Source organism: Gadus morhua, unplaced genomic scaffold (genome assembly GCF_902167405.1).
Source record: "Gadus morhua unplaced genomic scaffold, gadMor3.0, whole genome shotgun sequence".
Taxonomy (NCBI): domain Eukaryota; kingdom Metazoa; phylum Chordata; class Actinopteri; order Gadiformes; family Gadidae; genus Gadus; species Gadus morhua.
This window is the reverse complement of record NW_021964036.1, coordinates 32,501-49,367: the sequence shown is the minus strand read 5'-3', so window position 1 is coordinate 49,367 and position 16,867 is coordinate 32,501. Positions and strand designations below refer to the sequence as shown.

General features: G+C 44.6%; 1 protein-coding gene across 1 annotated transcript; it reads left to right on the top strand.

The window, feature by feature from the left end:
* Positions 1-341: 341 nt before the first annotated feature.
* LOC115538931 (forkhead box protein K2) lies at positions 342-6,482 on the top strand (the record flags this gene model as incomplete). The annotated part of the gene is given in 7 exon segments (XM_030350144.1): positions 342-495; positions 837-983; positions 1,565-1,758; positions 2,214-2,434; positions 3,106-3,342; positions 3,841-4,038; positions 4,673-6,482. Coding segments are annotated over 7 exon segments (1,411 nt in total), but the record flags the coding sequence as incomplete, so codon positions are not given.
* Between the last annotated feature and the right edge of the window lie 10,385 nt (positions 6,483-16,867).

The following is a 16,867-nucleotide window of genomic DNA, read 5'->3' as shown; positions in this document are numbered from 1 at the left end:
CCCTCCATTTTCTTTTCCGGCCAGGCTAGCTGTTGGGTAAACTGTTGGGGCAGTTGCCAGGCTAGCTGTGAGGCTATTGTCAAGGCTAGCGGTCCGGCTTTGTGTCAGGCTATCTGTCAGGGCAGCTATCAGGCTAGTGGTCGGGCTGCCTTCTGTCGGGCTACTTGCCATGCTAGCTGTATGGATATTGTCCACACTAGTTGCAATGTTATCGCGGCTAGGTAAAGAGAAGAAAAATCCTCCCGCTCCAGTGAACCCGCTCTAGCTCCAATTTAAAAGAGGGAGAAATCATCGACTATGAATTGTCCCCTGAAACACTGTCCTCCTCCTCCCCCCCTCAGCGCGGCCAACTCGTGCCCCTCCAGCCCGCGGGGGGCGGGCTCCTCTGGCTACAGGATGGGCGGCCGCATGGTGAGCAACGCAGAGCTGCAGCTCCTCAACGAGAACTCCCAGCCGGACCAAGACAAGGACGCGTCCGGAGGAGACAGCCCCAAGGTGAGGGGCCGCGGCTTGGGTTCAGGATGGGTGGTGGTAATAACAGAATCATGTTTTTTAACAGTGCAAAGCACACAGAGAAAAGGTCCATTAAGATGGACCGTTTCACATTTGTACCTTTTTGCTTTAGTTAACTACCTTCTGCAAAGGAGAAGGTAGTTATTATGAATGTCTGAGATGAACTTAAGTCAATAAAACATAGAAGGGACGCACTCATGTACATCGTCCACGAACATCCTGGTTATGGTGTTTGTGTACCTCCGCGTGGTAAAAGGAAGTCAAGGAGGCGACGTAAAGATCTGATTGGCTGTTGTGCTTGCTCCCCCCCCCCCCCCCTGCAGGACGACTCCAAGCCGCCCTACTCGTACGCCCAGCTGATCGTCCAGGCCATCACGCTGGCCCAGGACAAGCAGCTCACGCTCAACGGCATCTACACCCACATCACCAAGAACTACCCCTACTACCGCACTGCTGACAAGGGCTGGCAGGTCAGTCTAGGGGAGGGGCTTAAGCCTGGGGGGCGGGACCCCGAGGGTGGAGGAGGGGCTTCAGCCTTCTGTGCGCGACCCAAAAGGGAGGAGGAGGGGCTTCAGCCTGCTGGGCGGGACCCCAAGGGTGGTCAGTGTTTCCCCCAGTAAATGTCTTAGTCAAGGTGGTCAAGGAGGGGGGGGGGGGGTTCTCCCCGTTTCAATTCAATTCAAAAAGCTTGATGGCACGACCATTGTATTACTGATGCGTTATTGATCTTTATTTTTTACACCTGATGGAAGTATGTTTTCTTTCCCTACCAGAGTTTTGAACTTCTAAAAAAATATATATTTAAAAAATAATAATATATATATATTTTTGTATTATTATTTTTATATAATATTGTTGTTAAGGCGGCCGCCTTAACAACACAGTGCTGGGGGAAACACTGGTGGTGGAGGAAGAGGGGTTGGATTCAGGGTTGTGCTGGAGAACCCTATCCAGGACTAAATCCCACTCCCAACCTGACGTCCACGGTGAACCCTGTTCCCGGGCAGCCTGACGGCAACCCTTCCGTAACGGCCCGTGTTTCCGCCCCCAGAACTCGATCCGCCACAACCTGTCGCTGAACCGCTACTTCATCAAGGTGGCGCGGTCGCAGGAGGAGCCGGGCAAGGGCTCCTTCTGGAGGATCGACCCCACCTCCGAGAGCAAGCTGATCGAGCAGGCCTTCAGGAAACGACGGCCCCGGGGGGTCCCCTGCTTCCGGACCCCCCACGGGCCCCTCTCCTCCAGGTGAGACGCTCCCTGGGCACACCTGAGCCACCGGGCGGAGAGCGCCAGGGAAGGAAGGAGACCGAGGAATCTCGGGAGGGATTAAGGAAAAGGATAAAAGAGATTGGAAGTGACATTAAGATGCGTGAGGTCTACGGCCAGCTACTGGAGGAGGAATGTGAAAGAATAGAATAAGTGACTTTAAGAAAACTGTATTTACACAGCTCTAGGGATGAGCTTGTTGCCTGGTTACATAGGTGGAATAAGCGGCGGTCCGGGTGTTTCTGGGTCGGTTCCCTAACGACCGCAGCCTAACCCGTGGAGCTGGTGTCGAAAAATGAACCAAGTAGCGTTGAGGAAAGCTAATCAGATCAACGTTACGTTAGCACAGTAATGAACCAGTAATGGATAATTACCTGGAGCACAATGCGACTAATGAGTTCTAACCTAAAGGACGATCGTGCCTTCCCTCCCAGGAGCGCCCCGGCGTCCCCCAGCCACACGGGCGGCGGTCTCTCCGCCCACTCCAGCGGCATCCAGACGCCCGACAGCCTATCACGAGAGGGCTCTCCCGTTCCAATGGAGCTGGAGCCGGCGCCCCCGCCGGCGCCTCCCACGCCTGCCGCCGCCGCCCCGGTCGCCGCCCCGCCCAAACTGGCCGTGATCCAGGAGGCCCGCTTCGCTCAGAACACGCCAGGTGAGCGAGGTGACGGGGGTGGGTTGTGCGGCCTGGCTTGTTGCCATGGCGATCGTCGGGCCGTGGCGATGCTAATGTGGTCGGAGTTTGAAAACTGAGTCTTCTGATAAATAATGTCCGACGCTTAAAACGGCCCTTCTGTCCACTGAAAAACGAGCTTTTTGTGGACGCAGGTAGATAAAAAAAATAAAACTCCCGACTAGTGTTCTCGTGTAGCCAGGAGGAGAGCATGAAGATGGAGGGTTGGTCCTGGCGTATGATGAAGTTTTGCCTCAACAATGTGGACCTTGACGTGACCTATTGTGCTAAAGCCAAGCCTGGCTGGATGGGTGCGTGTTGATCCCTCATGCATCGATCTGGGCCAACGGTCATGATTTGATACAGGGATGATGAGCCTTACCGTTACCTGGCTACTAGTGAACAGTGGTTTCACTATTCATGTAAACACACCGTCTGATTCTACCCGTTTCTCTGATTCTAACTGGCTCTGGTTTTAGCCACATTTATACTTGGTTCTACACTGGTTCTTACTTGTTCTAAACCGGCTCTAACTAGTTCTAACCCATTTCCCGCTGGTTCTCACCAGTTCTCCCTGGTCCTAAAGCGGCCCTCTGCGCCTCTGAAGCGGTTCACCCTGGTTCTAACCGGTCTGTGTGTGTGTGCGTGTGCAGGCTCCATGGCGGGCCAGCCGGTGCTGATCGCGGTCCAGGGGCAGCTGCCGGCCAACCTGAAGCCGGTCACCTACACCATGGCGTCCCCGGTGAGCAGCGGCGGCCAGCCGTCCTACCAGGCGGTCCACGTGCTCCAGCAGATCCCCGCCCCGGCCTCGCTAGGCCCCGCCCTCATCGCCCAGGCCGCCGCCGCCAAGACCGAGCCGCAGGAGAACGGAGGGTACACAGAGGTCAAAGGTGAGGGTTGGGGGGGGGGGGGGGAGGTTGTGGTTGTAGTTTTTGTGAGAGGGTTCTGATGTGAGTTAGGGCTGCTCGATTATGGAATAAATCATAATCAGGATTATTTTGGTCAATATTGAAATCTCGATAATTGAAACGATTGTTTTTGAGTTTGGAAACATGATGTATTTATTCAGCATGTCTCTCCCAAAACACTTTAACTGAGAACTTAAAAAAATACACAAAATGGTCAAAAAGAAAATGTTCCATCTAAAACAATGTACAGATATGTATCTAAGCTGTTCTTCTGCACTTTTTATTAAACATTCAATAAAATAAAATTAAAGAAAATTCAAACTCGATTATATTAGTTTTGTGATTGTTTGATGCTAAAATGGTGATCAAGATCGTAATTCGATTAATCGCCCAGCCCTAATGTGAGGTATAGCAATGGTTACTCAAATAGTTATAACTCCTTCTGTAACCCTCCCTCCTCTCTCCCCCTCCCCCCTCCAGTTAAAGTGGAGCCGGTCCCCAGTATCTCCCACCCAGCCTCTCTAGGGGGCGCCAGCTGCATCATCCAGAGCAGCTCCTCGGCCACGCCCCTTCAGACGGTTACCATAGTGACGCAGGCTCCCCTGGGCCAGCACCAGCTGCCCATCAAGACCATCACCCAGAACGGCACCCATAGTATGCCAGGAGCCCCCAGCACAGGTGAGACCCAGTAACATCACTCCCTCACTCCCTCCCAAAGGAATCACCTTCTGCATGGAGCTTATTTAGTTTTATCATATTGTGATTTCTAACTTGTAACTGTAGCCCAATCCTTTATACTGGCTCAGCATCCAGTAATAGTCTGGGGGCTAGTCTCCACTCATGCAGATGCAAGTTTCCAAGTTTTATTACCCCCCCCTCTAGCCATGGTCAACACACGATGTTGATCACAGCCTCGCGTGTCTTAATGTAACTCTACTCGAGTGACTCCAGATCCCAACCGTCGGAACCATTAAACAGCGTTATTCCCGGGAGCGCCTTCTCCTCCTGCTGCTCGAGAAGGCGGTCTAGCGCTGCCCCCGATCCACTGCATAGCCCCAGCTGGAGTGTATCCCTCCAGTTTCCGCTCTGCTGCTCGGATCCGCCCTGCCGTAAATCCTTCAGTCCTTCCCTTGCGAGTTTTCTAGGCAGTTTTATGGAGGAATCATCGCTCTTAAACTCACACACTGGAAAATTCGGGGGGGTTTGACGGCGAGCCGCATTATATCAGTTTGCGGCCCGTCGTATCGCGGTTTAAGAGTACGGCACTGTCCCTGACATCCTCCTGTTGTCTCTTTCTGTGTCGCCACGGCAGCGGTGGCCAGCCCCCTGCACCTGCTGGCGGCCCACGCCTCCGCCTCCGCCTCCCTGCCCACCAAGCGCCTCAACGGACCCGGCCCCCCCCCCGCCAAGCGGCTCAAACCCCAGGAGGAGGAGGCGGAGGCGGAGGAGGAGGAGGAGGTGAAGGAGGAGCAGGAAGAGAAGGCGGTGGCGGCGGAGTCCCCCAACGGCAGCGCAGATCCCCCTGACACCAACTCCTCGGCAGCTAACAACCAAGGGAACCACCTCAACTAGCCACACACACATGGATAAATACACACGCACACACATAAATACACACACATAAGCATAAATACACACGCACACGTAAATACACGTACACACTGAGAACCACATTACACACTGAGAGCCACACACACACACGCGCATAAATACACACACACTAGGTTATTCTCATTTCTATGTTCTGTGTATTTTTACTACGTTTCTCATGTCCTTCGTCTCTTTAAATACTTGTTCTGCAACCGAGCCCCCGTGGTGCCAAGCCCCCTCCACACACAAGCGCGCTCACACACACACACACACACACACATACACACACATGCAGAGGATGAGGTTGAGGACTGATCCGAGCTGCTGAGACCGCGCCCGCCACCAGGGGTCCCCCTCTCCCCCTTGAACTACGAGTGACATCATCGAGACCATAGGAAGCCTTAACAACAACAACCGTACGCCTCAAGATGTGACCTTTGAACTCAAGCGGCCTTGACCTCTCGATCAACGCAGAGGGGATAGGCGGGCGCCCACCCTCGCTCACTCACTCACTCACTCACTCACTAATTCATTCATTCATCCATTCCTGAACTCGGGGCCGTGGGACCTCTGGGACATGTGACCACCGCCGGGGGTGTGGCCGAGGCGTGGAGCAGACCAATGGGAAGCCTGGAGCGTTTGGCAGCTAGTCTTTGAAACACAGCACGGTCCCCCCTTCCGACCAGAGGACTAGTTGGCGTCTTTTGTTTTTCGTGTCACGTCTTGATTAGTAATAATTTATTGATTAGTTATAATTTAACAACAATTTTTAAGGACGGCATTCCACGATGGGCCACTGCAGCCGTCGTGGGAGATCTCCCCCCCCTTTTATTTTACGTGGACTCCCTCAGTCTCCCGCCTCCCCTTGCATACCTCCCCCTCTCCCCTCTACCTGGGTTTAGACGTGTATGCCGTTGCTTAGTTGAACTTACTATTTTACGACCCACACAGTATATGAACCCCCCTCCCCGCAATCCCCCCCCCCCCCCACCCCAACCAACCACATGTGTAGACGTCCCACCTATCTGCATGCAACGGGCGGACCCAGACAGACACAGACAGACAGAGATAAAGGGCTGTAAAGTTAAACCAAGTGGAGACGCACCTGCTCCCTTTCAGATCAGATCAGATCAGATCAGATTTTTTCTTCACATCAAGAGTCGGTGACCCTCTCCCTTAAGGCTCCTTTAGAATGTCCCTCCTCATTTAGAGCTCGTTAGACTGTCCCTCCCTGTCAAGAGCCCGTTAAGACTGTTCCTCAGAGTGTCCTGCCTCGTTATGCTTTGTTAGAATGTCCCTCCTCGTAAAGGCTTGTTAGGAGCGTCCCTCGTTAAGGCTGTAGTTGGCTGTATGGTGTTGGCCCCAGATGTCCTTGCTTGATATTTTGACTTGCTTCTGGTCGCCCGGTGAGTCTGTCCTCAGATCGTTTCCCAACGGCTACAAAGAAACTAAAAAAGAAGTAAGGATTGATGTTTGTTCTGCTTCAGTGAAGAAATTGTTCTTTTTTTAAATAAATTAATTTAAACCCTTTATTTTTGCCTGTGGTCATTTCATGCGTGTCGAAACCAGTGGACGTGTGGTGGTATTAAAACCTTAAATGGTTTTCATATATAGCACGTACTTTCTTTCAAAGTCAGCCTTGCATAAAGTTTTATAAAGAAAGTAAAGAAATTAATCAATGGCTAACACCAAAGATAAATTCTCTCAAACTCGTCCTGTCTCTCATCCTCTATCTGTCGTCCACTGTCTCTCTCAAACTCAATCTCCCGCATCCTCTATCCCTCAAATTATATTGTTCCTCTATCTCGCTCTCAAATGCTATCCCATCCACTATCTCTCAGCCTTTATCGCTCTCATCTGATGACTAGTGTACTATGTTACCTTCATCCTCTTCTCTCGTCCTCTATCTTATTCTCCATTTCTCTGATCCTCCAATCCTGTTCTCTCATTCTGTCTGTCTCTCATCCTTTGCTGTCCACCGCTATCTCTTATCCTCTATCTGGACCTCTATCTTATGCCCTCTCTCATCCCATATCTCTCTGGTCCCCTATCTCTCTTGACTCAATCTATCTCGCCCTCTATCTCTCAAGGCCTTTATCTCCATCATTGTCTCCTCTTTTGTATGGAAGCCTAGATGGTCCATCTTTGTACTTTGTCTTCAGATCTCCTTCCCCAGCAGATTGTTAGTTAGGGACAGAAGGGTAGTTATGTAACCATGGTGCTACTACTAAGAGGTCGTAACAGTCCATAATGACTACATCCTGGGTCAGAGGTCATACCTGTAGTGTGTACTTGCAGAGAATCTATTGAATATTGTTTCAAGCTGTTCTGCTGTGTTCCTCTATCTGCTTTTTTCCTTCACAGTTGAAAAGGCCAGCCTCTTCCTGATTGGTTGATAGTCTACAGCTTTCTGTTGATGTAACTAGATTTTGATTGATAATAAAACATAATTTGACCTAAAGAATCACTATATGCTGCCACAATGGGGAAATTGGGGAAATTAAACAATTATCTTCAGCTTTGTATCTGTCTCTATCTCTTGTCTCTATCCCGGCACTTTGATGCATTTGCTTTGCTTATATTTTTAAGTTGTTTGCACTAAAACTATTCTTGCGGTTGGCATTAGAGCCATTTATTATACATTTATTCATTGAAACCAGGGTCCACACGACAAGAACTACGTCATTTCTGAGAGTGTCTCGTCTCGTCATCTGTGTTATGATCTGTATTTTTTAACATAAAATAACGACCTATGTGCGTGCACAAAGATATATATGGTTTCATTGTATTTGTTTGTTGTTTCCCCTGTATCCACATCATGCCTCCGCCTGGTTTCTGTTGTGACCAAGTCAACCAATTACTTCCATAAAACCTTTCCCTCGTACATTTGTTGTTTTGCTATTCCTCCCTAATCCAATTAGGTTTTGTTTTGGACTGTTCATTTCAGACCCATAATCCGTCATGTTGCGGCATAGTGGTGCGGAATGCACACCATTCGTTGAATTGCTTCCATATTCCATAAAACAGGCAGGACTGTTTGTCATTACGCATTTTGAAGCACGGTTAACGAAATGTGTTAATCCATCAAAGCTTTATTGCTTTTTCGTATCGAACGGCTTTTCTGATCCTGACACAGAGACCCAGGTAAATCAGTTTCTCTGTGGGTCTTCCCCCAGGTGGCGATGTGGAGCAAACCGCGCGTCCAAACCAGAAGGGCACTCAGCGCGCATCCACGGTATAAAACATGAAAACATTGCTTAAAGAACTCGCCAGGAAGGTGAAGACCCTCAGGAATTGTCATCAAATTTAACATTTAATAATTATGCCATACAGAAAAGCATTTGACCCGCAGACTATAATCTTCTTCGCACTTTCTGGCTCCGTAATGCATTCGGAGTTTGGCAAATTGGCTACACAGGTGTTATGGTAGCACGGTGTGCGTGCGCACTGGCGTGTGTGTGTGCGTGTTGTGTGTTACATTGATGCATGCGTGTTTCCGTGTGCGTGTGCACATTCAGAGAACCTCTTGAACCTCAAGAGGTGATCAGGTTGACATCCTCTGGTCCCCATGGAAACACAGCAGGATCAGGATCAGACCTCTGACCTCTTTGTTGTCAGCACGCCGCATGGAGTCTGGAATCTCCTCCTCCTTAAACATCTGATGGTGCTTGAGGTGACTATGACAAAGGTAGTAATGAAGATGGTGCTTTGCTTAAAGGTCGGGTATGGGATTTGCGAAACGCCAGCAGATTTTGAAAATACCTAACTCAAATGGTCATACCCCCTCTCCTTCAACGCTGACTCTGACTCCACCCATTCCAAGTACATGGACGCGCAATCATGCACGAGCGCGAACACAGATGCGCGAGAGCGAGCCATTAGCTAGCTCCAGTAGCTACCGCATGATAACAACAAACAGAAGCTTGCTCTGGGTCACGAGCTTTGAGTATGTGCACGAAGGGGTCACGAGCGGGGGAGGGGGAGTGCAGTACGACCGTTTGATTGACGTACTTACTGTCCAATGACACTCGGTGGGTCTAGAAATCATTGGCTGGAGTTTTTCTAGTCCTGCCCGTTCCACAGATGATTGACTCGTTTAATTTTAATGTCAGTACTTCTAACTCAGTGGCTGTAAGTGGGTTATGATAAGGATTTCAGGTAATTTTGCAAAAATGGCCAAAAAAGAGAATTCCATACCCAACCTTTAAGACGTGGTTGAGGTAATGATGATGGAGATGGGTGACGAGGACAAAGGTTGCTGATGAATATTATGGAGGAGAGGATGGAGATACAGGGGTGATGAAGATGAGGGTGGTGGTCATGTGGGTTGTGGTGATGAGGTTGAGAGGAGGGTGGTGATGGTGGTTGTGTTTTCTCGGTGCGTAGCTTGTATGGGATGATAATAATGATAAGAATAATAATAATAATAATGTTCTCCTGGCTAACGAGGCTCTTCAGGGCTGTGATTGAACGGCTTTAGTGTGTATGTGTGTGTTTGTGGGGGGGGGGGGGGGGGGGGACTCTGGACCGTTTCTGTGGAAACCGCTACTCCATTCAGCTCCTCTGTGAGAGATGGGATGTGTTTGACAGCCAAGGTTCACGCTTACGCAGAACGCTAGTAAGAATTGTTAGTGTGAATTCATTATTATAGGTGATGCTTTTATTAGCACAATTACATGTATAGAGTGGGATTAATACTTATATATTGTAGTTGATAATAATAATAATAATAATAATAATAATAATAATCAGTGGCGGCTGGCGATCAAACATGTTGGTGGGGCACAGTAATAGACAGGGGGTCTGAGGTTCTCCCCCCCCCCCCCATCATTTTTTTGGAATTTAATAGATTTGATTTCCTGTACTCTGGTACATTTTGGGGATGGCCACTACCTATTTACCTACTTTTCATTCAGATTCATAGCCTACATCCTGACTTGCAGGGCCTGGACAAGATTACACTGCATGAACAGACCTACTTCATCGCCATTCCACCAGCCATTGCTGTTTGACCCATTGTTGTTATTCTGATATTGTGACAAATCATGAAAACTGTCCTATAGCGTCCATTTTTTGTGAGTCTCAATGTCTACTTCAAATGCAGTTGGAAATATATATTTATCAAATAAAACATAAGGGGTAACACTGTTGTTTTTCTTTGGTCGTCATGAAAAAAAACACAAAGGGTAACACTGTCGTTTTAATCAAATGAAACATAAGGGGTAAGACTGTCGTTTCTTATCGGTCGTCATGAAAAAAACATAAGGGGTAACACTGTTGTTTTTTATTAGTCGTCATGAAGAAAAACATAAGGGGTAACACTGTTGTCTTTGTCAAATAAAATATAAGGGGTAAAACGGTCGTTTTTTATTGGTCGTCATGAAAAAAAACATAAGGGAAATAATAGAAACACACACATACATTTTAATGTCATGTATATCCTCTTTATTGATGATTGATTATTGTGCATTGTCATCACCTCAGTGGTGCAGTGGGGTGTACTCTGCCTATCCCACTGGCGACCGCGGCTCAATTTCTGTGGAAAACACAATGTCTTTAATTTGAAACGTAATGCTATCATGCCATATATAACCATAGACATATTTTATAAATATATCTCAGTGGGAAGTGGAGAGAGCTGTGAGCCAAGCCCCTGGAAACCGGGGTTCAAGTCTGGTTGATGTCCTCTGTTGGAAGACTCTTATATCTATTTCATGCAAATTATAAAGTCAAGTATAACCATTGTGTGGACTTTATTCGGTGTCTTGATGGTGCATTGATAGGTTCGGTGGTTAATACTCTAAACAGCTCAGGTTCGGTTCCCAGCAAAAACGTCGACAGGGGTACCGCTGTCGTTTTTTATTGGTCAACATGGAAAAAACATGAGGGGTAACTGTCGTTTTTTATCGGCCGTCATGAAATAAACATAAGGGGTAACACTGTCGATATTCATCAAATAAAACATAGGGGGTAACACTGTTGTTTTTCTTTGGTCGTCATGAAAAAAAACAAAAGGGGTAACATTGTTGTTTTTTATTGGTCGTCATGAAAAAAAAAAACATAAGGGGTAACACTGTCGTTTTTTATTGGTCGTCATGAAAAAAAACATAAGGGGTAACACTGTTGTTTTTTATTGGTCTTCATGAAAAACAACATAAGAGATAACACTGTTGTCTTTGTCAAATAAAATATAAGTTGTTTTTTATTGGTCTTCATGGAAAAAAAACATAAGGGGTAACACTGTGGTTTTTTATTGGTCGTCATGAAAAAAACATAGTGGGTAACACTGTTGTTTTTCTTTGGTCGTCATGAAAAAAACCACAAGGGGTAACACTCGTTTTTTATTGGTCGTCATGAAAAAAAACATAAGGGGTAACACTGTTGTTTTTTATTGGTCGTCAAGAAAAAAAACATAAGGGGTACCTCTGTCGTTTTTTTCGGCCGTCATGAAATTAACATAAGGGGTAACACTGTCGATATTTTTCAAATAAAACATAGGGGGTAACACCATTGTTTTTCTTTGGTCGTCATGAAAAAAAACAAAAGGGGTAACACTGTTGTTTTTTATTGGTCGTCATGAAAAAAAACATAAGGGGTAACACTGTTGTTTTTTATTGGTCGTCAAGAAAAAAAACATAAGGGGTACCTCTGTCGTTTTTTTCGGCCGTCATGAAATTAACATAAGGGGTAACACTGTCGATATTTTTCAAATAAAACATAGGGGGTAACACCATTGTTTTTCTTTGGTCGTCATGAAAAAAAACAAAAGGGGTAACACTGTTGTTTTTTATTGGTCGTCATGAAAAAAAACATAAGGGGTAACACTGTTGTTTTTTATTGGTCGTCAAGAAAAAAAACATAAGGGGTACCTCTGTCGTTTTTTTCGGCCGTCATGAAATTAACATAAGGGGTAACACTGTCGATACTTTTCAAATAAAACATAGGGGGTAACACCATTGTTTTTCTTTGGTCGTCATGAAAAAAAACAAAAGGGGTAACACTGTTGTTTTTTATTGGTCGTCATGAAAAAAGACATAAGGGGTAACACTGTTGTTTTTTATTGGTCGTCATGAAAAAAACATAAGGGGTAACACTGTTATTTTTTATTGGTCGTCATGAAAAAAAACATAAGGGGTAACACTGTTGTTTTTTATTGGTCGTCATGAAGAAAAACATAAGGGGTAACACTGTTGTCTTTGTCAAATAAAATATAAGGGATAACACTGTCGTTTTTTACTGGTCGTCATGAAAAAAAACTTAAGGGAAATAATAGAAATACACTCATACATTTTAATGTCATGTATATCCTCTTTATTGATGATTGATTATTGTGTATTGTCATCGCCTCATTGTGGTGCAGTGGAGTGTGCTCTGCCTAACCCACTGGTGACCGCGGCTCAAATTCTGGGGAAAACATAATATCTTTCACTTGAAACGTGATGCTATCATGTCTATTGCACATATATATTGTCATATATGACCACAGACATATTAAAATTATAAATCTCAGTGGGAAGTGGAGAGAGCAGTGAGCTAACCCCCTGGAGACCAGAGTTCAAGTCAGGTTAATGTCCTCTGTTGGAAGACTCTTATCTCTATTTCATGCAAATTATAAAGTCAACTATAACCATTGTGTTGACTTTATTCGGTGTCTTGATGGTGCATTGCTAAGTTCGGAGGTTAATACTCTTAACAGCTCAGGTTCGGATCCCAGCAAAAACGTCGACAGGGGTACCACGTTCGTTTTTTATTGGTCAACATTGAAAAAACATGAGGGGTAACTCTGTTGTTTTTTATCGGCCGTCATGAAATAAACATAAGGGGTAACACTGTCGATATTCATCAAATAAAACATAGGGGGTAACACTGTCGTTTTTTATTGGTCGTCATGAAAAAAAACATAAGGGGTAACACTGTTGTCTTTGTCAAATTAAATATAAGGGGTAACACTGTCGCATTTTATTGGTCGTCTTGAAAAAAAACATAAGGGGTAACACTGTTGTTTTTTATTGGTCTTCATGAAAAACAACATAAGAGATAACACTGTTGTCTTTGTCAAATAAAATATAAGTTGTTTTTTATTGGTCTTCATGAAAAAAAACATAAGGGGTAACACTGTTGTTTTTCTTTGGTCGTCATGAAAAAAACCACAAGGGGTAACACTCGTTTTTTATTGGTCGTCATGAAAAAAAAAATAAGGGGTAACACTGTTGTTTTTTATTGGTCGTCAAGAAACAAAACATAAGGGGTAACACTGTCGTTTTTTATTGGTCGTCATGAAAAAAAACATAAGGGGTAACACTGTTGTTTTTTATTGGTCTTCATGAAAAACAACATAAGAGATAACACTGTTGTCTTTGTCAAATAAAATATAAGTTGTTTTTTATTGGTCTTCATGAAAAAAAACATAAGGGGTAACACTGTTGTTTTTTATTGGTCTTCATGAAAAACAACATAAGAGATAACACTGTTGTCTTTGTCAAATAAAATATAAGTTGTTTTTTATTGGTCTTCATGAAAAAAAACATAAGGGGTAACACTGTTGTTTTTCTTTGGTCGTCATGAAAAAAACCACAAGGGGTAACACTCGTTTTTTATTGGTCGTCATGAAAAAAAAAATAAGGGGTAACACTGTTGTTTTTTATTGGTCGTCAAGAAACAAAACATAAGGGGTACCTCTGTCGTTTTTTTCGGCCGTCATGAAATTAACATAAGGGGTAACACTGTCGATATTTTTCAAATAAAACATAGGGGGTAACACCGTTGTTTTTCTTTGGTCGTCATGAAAAAAAACAAAAGGGGTAACACTGTTGTTTTTTATTGGTCGTCATGAAAAAAAACATAAGGGGTAACACTATTGTTTATTATTGGTCGTCATGAAAAAAAACATAAGGGGTAACACTGTTGTTTTTTATTGGTCATCATGAAAAAAAACATAATGGGTAACACTGTTGTTTTTTATTGGTCGTCTTGAAAAACAACATAAGGGGTAACACTGTTGTCTTTGTCAAATCAATTATAAGTCATTTTTTATTGGTCGTCATGAAAAAAAACATAGGGGGTAACACTGTCGTTTTTCTTTGGTCGTCATGAAAAAAAACCTAAGGGGTAACACTGTTGTTTTTTATCAGTCGTCATGAAAAAACATAAGGGGTAACACTGTTGTTTTTTATTGGTCGTCATGAAAAAAAACATAAGGGGTAACACTGTTGTCTTTGTCAAATAAAATATAAGGGGTAACACTGTCGCATTTTATTGGTCGTCATGAAAAAAACATATTTGAAAATAAATAAATAATTGTCCTTGTCAAATAAAATATAAGGGGTAACACTGTTGTTTTTCATCAGTCATCATGGGAAAAAAACCCAAGGGGTAACACTGTCGCTTTTTAATGGTCGTCATGAAAAAAAAACATAAGGGGTAACACTGTTGTTTTTTATTGGTCGTCATGAAAAAAACATAAGGGGTAACACTGTTGTTTTTATTGGTCGTCATGAAAAAAACCATAAGGGGTAACACTGTTGTTTTTTATTGGTCGTCATGAAAAAAAACATAAGGGGTAACACTGTTGTCTTTGTCAAATTAAATATAAGGGGTAACACTGTCGCATTTTATTGGTCGTCTTGAAAAAAAACATATTTGAAAATAAATAAATAATTGTCCTTGTCAAAGAAAATATAAGGGTGGTTTTTCATCAGTCATCATGGGAAAAAAACAATCAGACGGATCCGACCGGGATTTCCGTTGCGATGGGTTTCCTCCATCAGCGACTTATACAATAAACTAATTATGTAAAACCAAACCCCTCTTTCATTTTAAAATAATAGTGTGCAAATATGTGGAATAGGCCTCCATCTTTGTTATACTTTTAAAATGTTCCTATAAAGCCTATTTTATAGCTTACACACTGATATTTTAAAACAGGAATGCGAAATGCATCCTGGGATATTTAACGGTCCCAAGTCCATGCGTCCAACAAGTCCAACGGGCTAGCCCTACCAGGAAGAAAAATAATCTCTGTTCACTTCAACAGAGAAACACTCTGAGCATGCGCATTTCAATGTTTCCAGTCCAATACACATTGCATTGGGCTGGTTGGGCTAGAGCCCCTCTAGCACCTCCAGACGAACTCAGCCAGAAGAAGCAAGCCAGGGTCGACTAAAAATTAAATAAAAGCGCCAAACTTGTTATTTTATAGTACTTTCTGGGGAGATTATTTTTAAAATATATATATATATGTATATATTTATATATTATATTTTTTTCATTTTCATTTTCTTTTATTTATTTCTTGTGAGAGTAGCGACTTGCCCCTAATGACCAGTCGCCACTGGTCATTCTGACTGGGGACATTTAGAATTGTCGGTCCTCCTCATTTTTTTCCGGTCAATGACCGGTGATAACCGACATCGGGAACTCTGCTATAAACCGGCCCAACTTTCACCGTCAACACCGAAGCCCTTCTTCTTCGCACGTCTGTCAACTTCCGGAACATTCGCTAGTTCGATTTTCTCAAACAGCAGTTTCAAGTACGGGTAGCATAGAACTAACGTTAGCCAAGTGGGGGCTCCATGATTGCTAAATCTAACAGGAGAGGTAAAATTGCCATTAAGGAAGGAAAGCATAATAAAGGAGAATAAAGAAGACAGAAAGATGGAGCTAACTGTTGTCAACCTCTTAACAAGTTAAGCTTACGTTTTAAGCCTTTGGTGATTGAGACCTTTGACCCCGGGGCGAATAACATGGCGGATGTCTCGGGCTCTGCGGAGTGTCAATGATAGATGGACTGTTCTTAGACGGAGAACCGCGTGATGGCAGAATCGAAGATCTGGCGATAAAACAGACACACACGCACACGCACGCACACACACACACACACACACACACACACACACACACACACACACACACACACACACACACACACACACACACACACACACACACACACACACACATACACACACACACACACACACACACACACACACACACACACACACACACACACACACACACACACACACACACCCCAGGCGGTCAGACGATGGATTGAATTCCATGCTTCATCCCAGGGTTCTCTTGACTTTGAAAAGTTCAAATCCCTAATAAAAGTAAGGGAATACTTTTCATTTCTGTCACACAAGGAAATAAGTGATAAAAGAAATAACACAAGATTAAGGCAATAACATTGAAATGTAAATTATATATGCATTTATACATGATACGTACATAGAATATAAAAATAGTTAACGCTCCTTGAGATATTTATGGCATCTTGGAGACTAACTGGAAGTCTAGCAAGGCCCTGTCAATTTAAGATCCTTAACCTCCACACATTTTATAAACATCCATAACATGTTATAACCTGTAATGGCTAAGGATTGAAGTTAAAGGGTGTCATGAAACCTGCAGTTTTCAGGAACTTTTCTCTTTTTAATCACTTTGGTTCAGTTTACACTCATTTACCATTCACGTCTCTATACAGCACATCCTAGTCAGACACCACAGATAGAATATACACACGCACGCACACGCACACACATACACGCACAGAGATCCAGGAATGCAGAGGAACGAGGTGTTGGTCTGAGGTAAAACATCATCTGGATCACCGGAACGACACTGCTGCATTTCTCCTATAGGGCCACCCCCCACCCCCTACACAATGGCCCCAGACTCAGGGTACGGCGGGACATAATAACATCACCATCCGCCGCAAGTCCCGGGATGGAGGTAACCCCCACTGAGAGGGGGAGCCTAGGTGTGTGCCATAAGCAGGGGGCATAGTGTCTGTCTGTGTCCCCCTCCCCAAACCCCAACCTCCCAATACAGCTCAGCCCCGCTCTGGTCCTGTTTATAGCTCCCGATCCGTTCCCGCCTTTAGTCCGGTCCGTGTCTTCCCTGTCTCATGTTC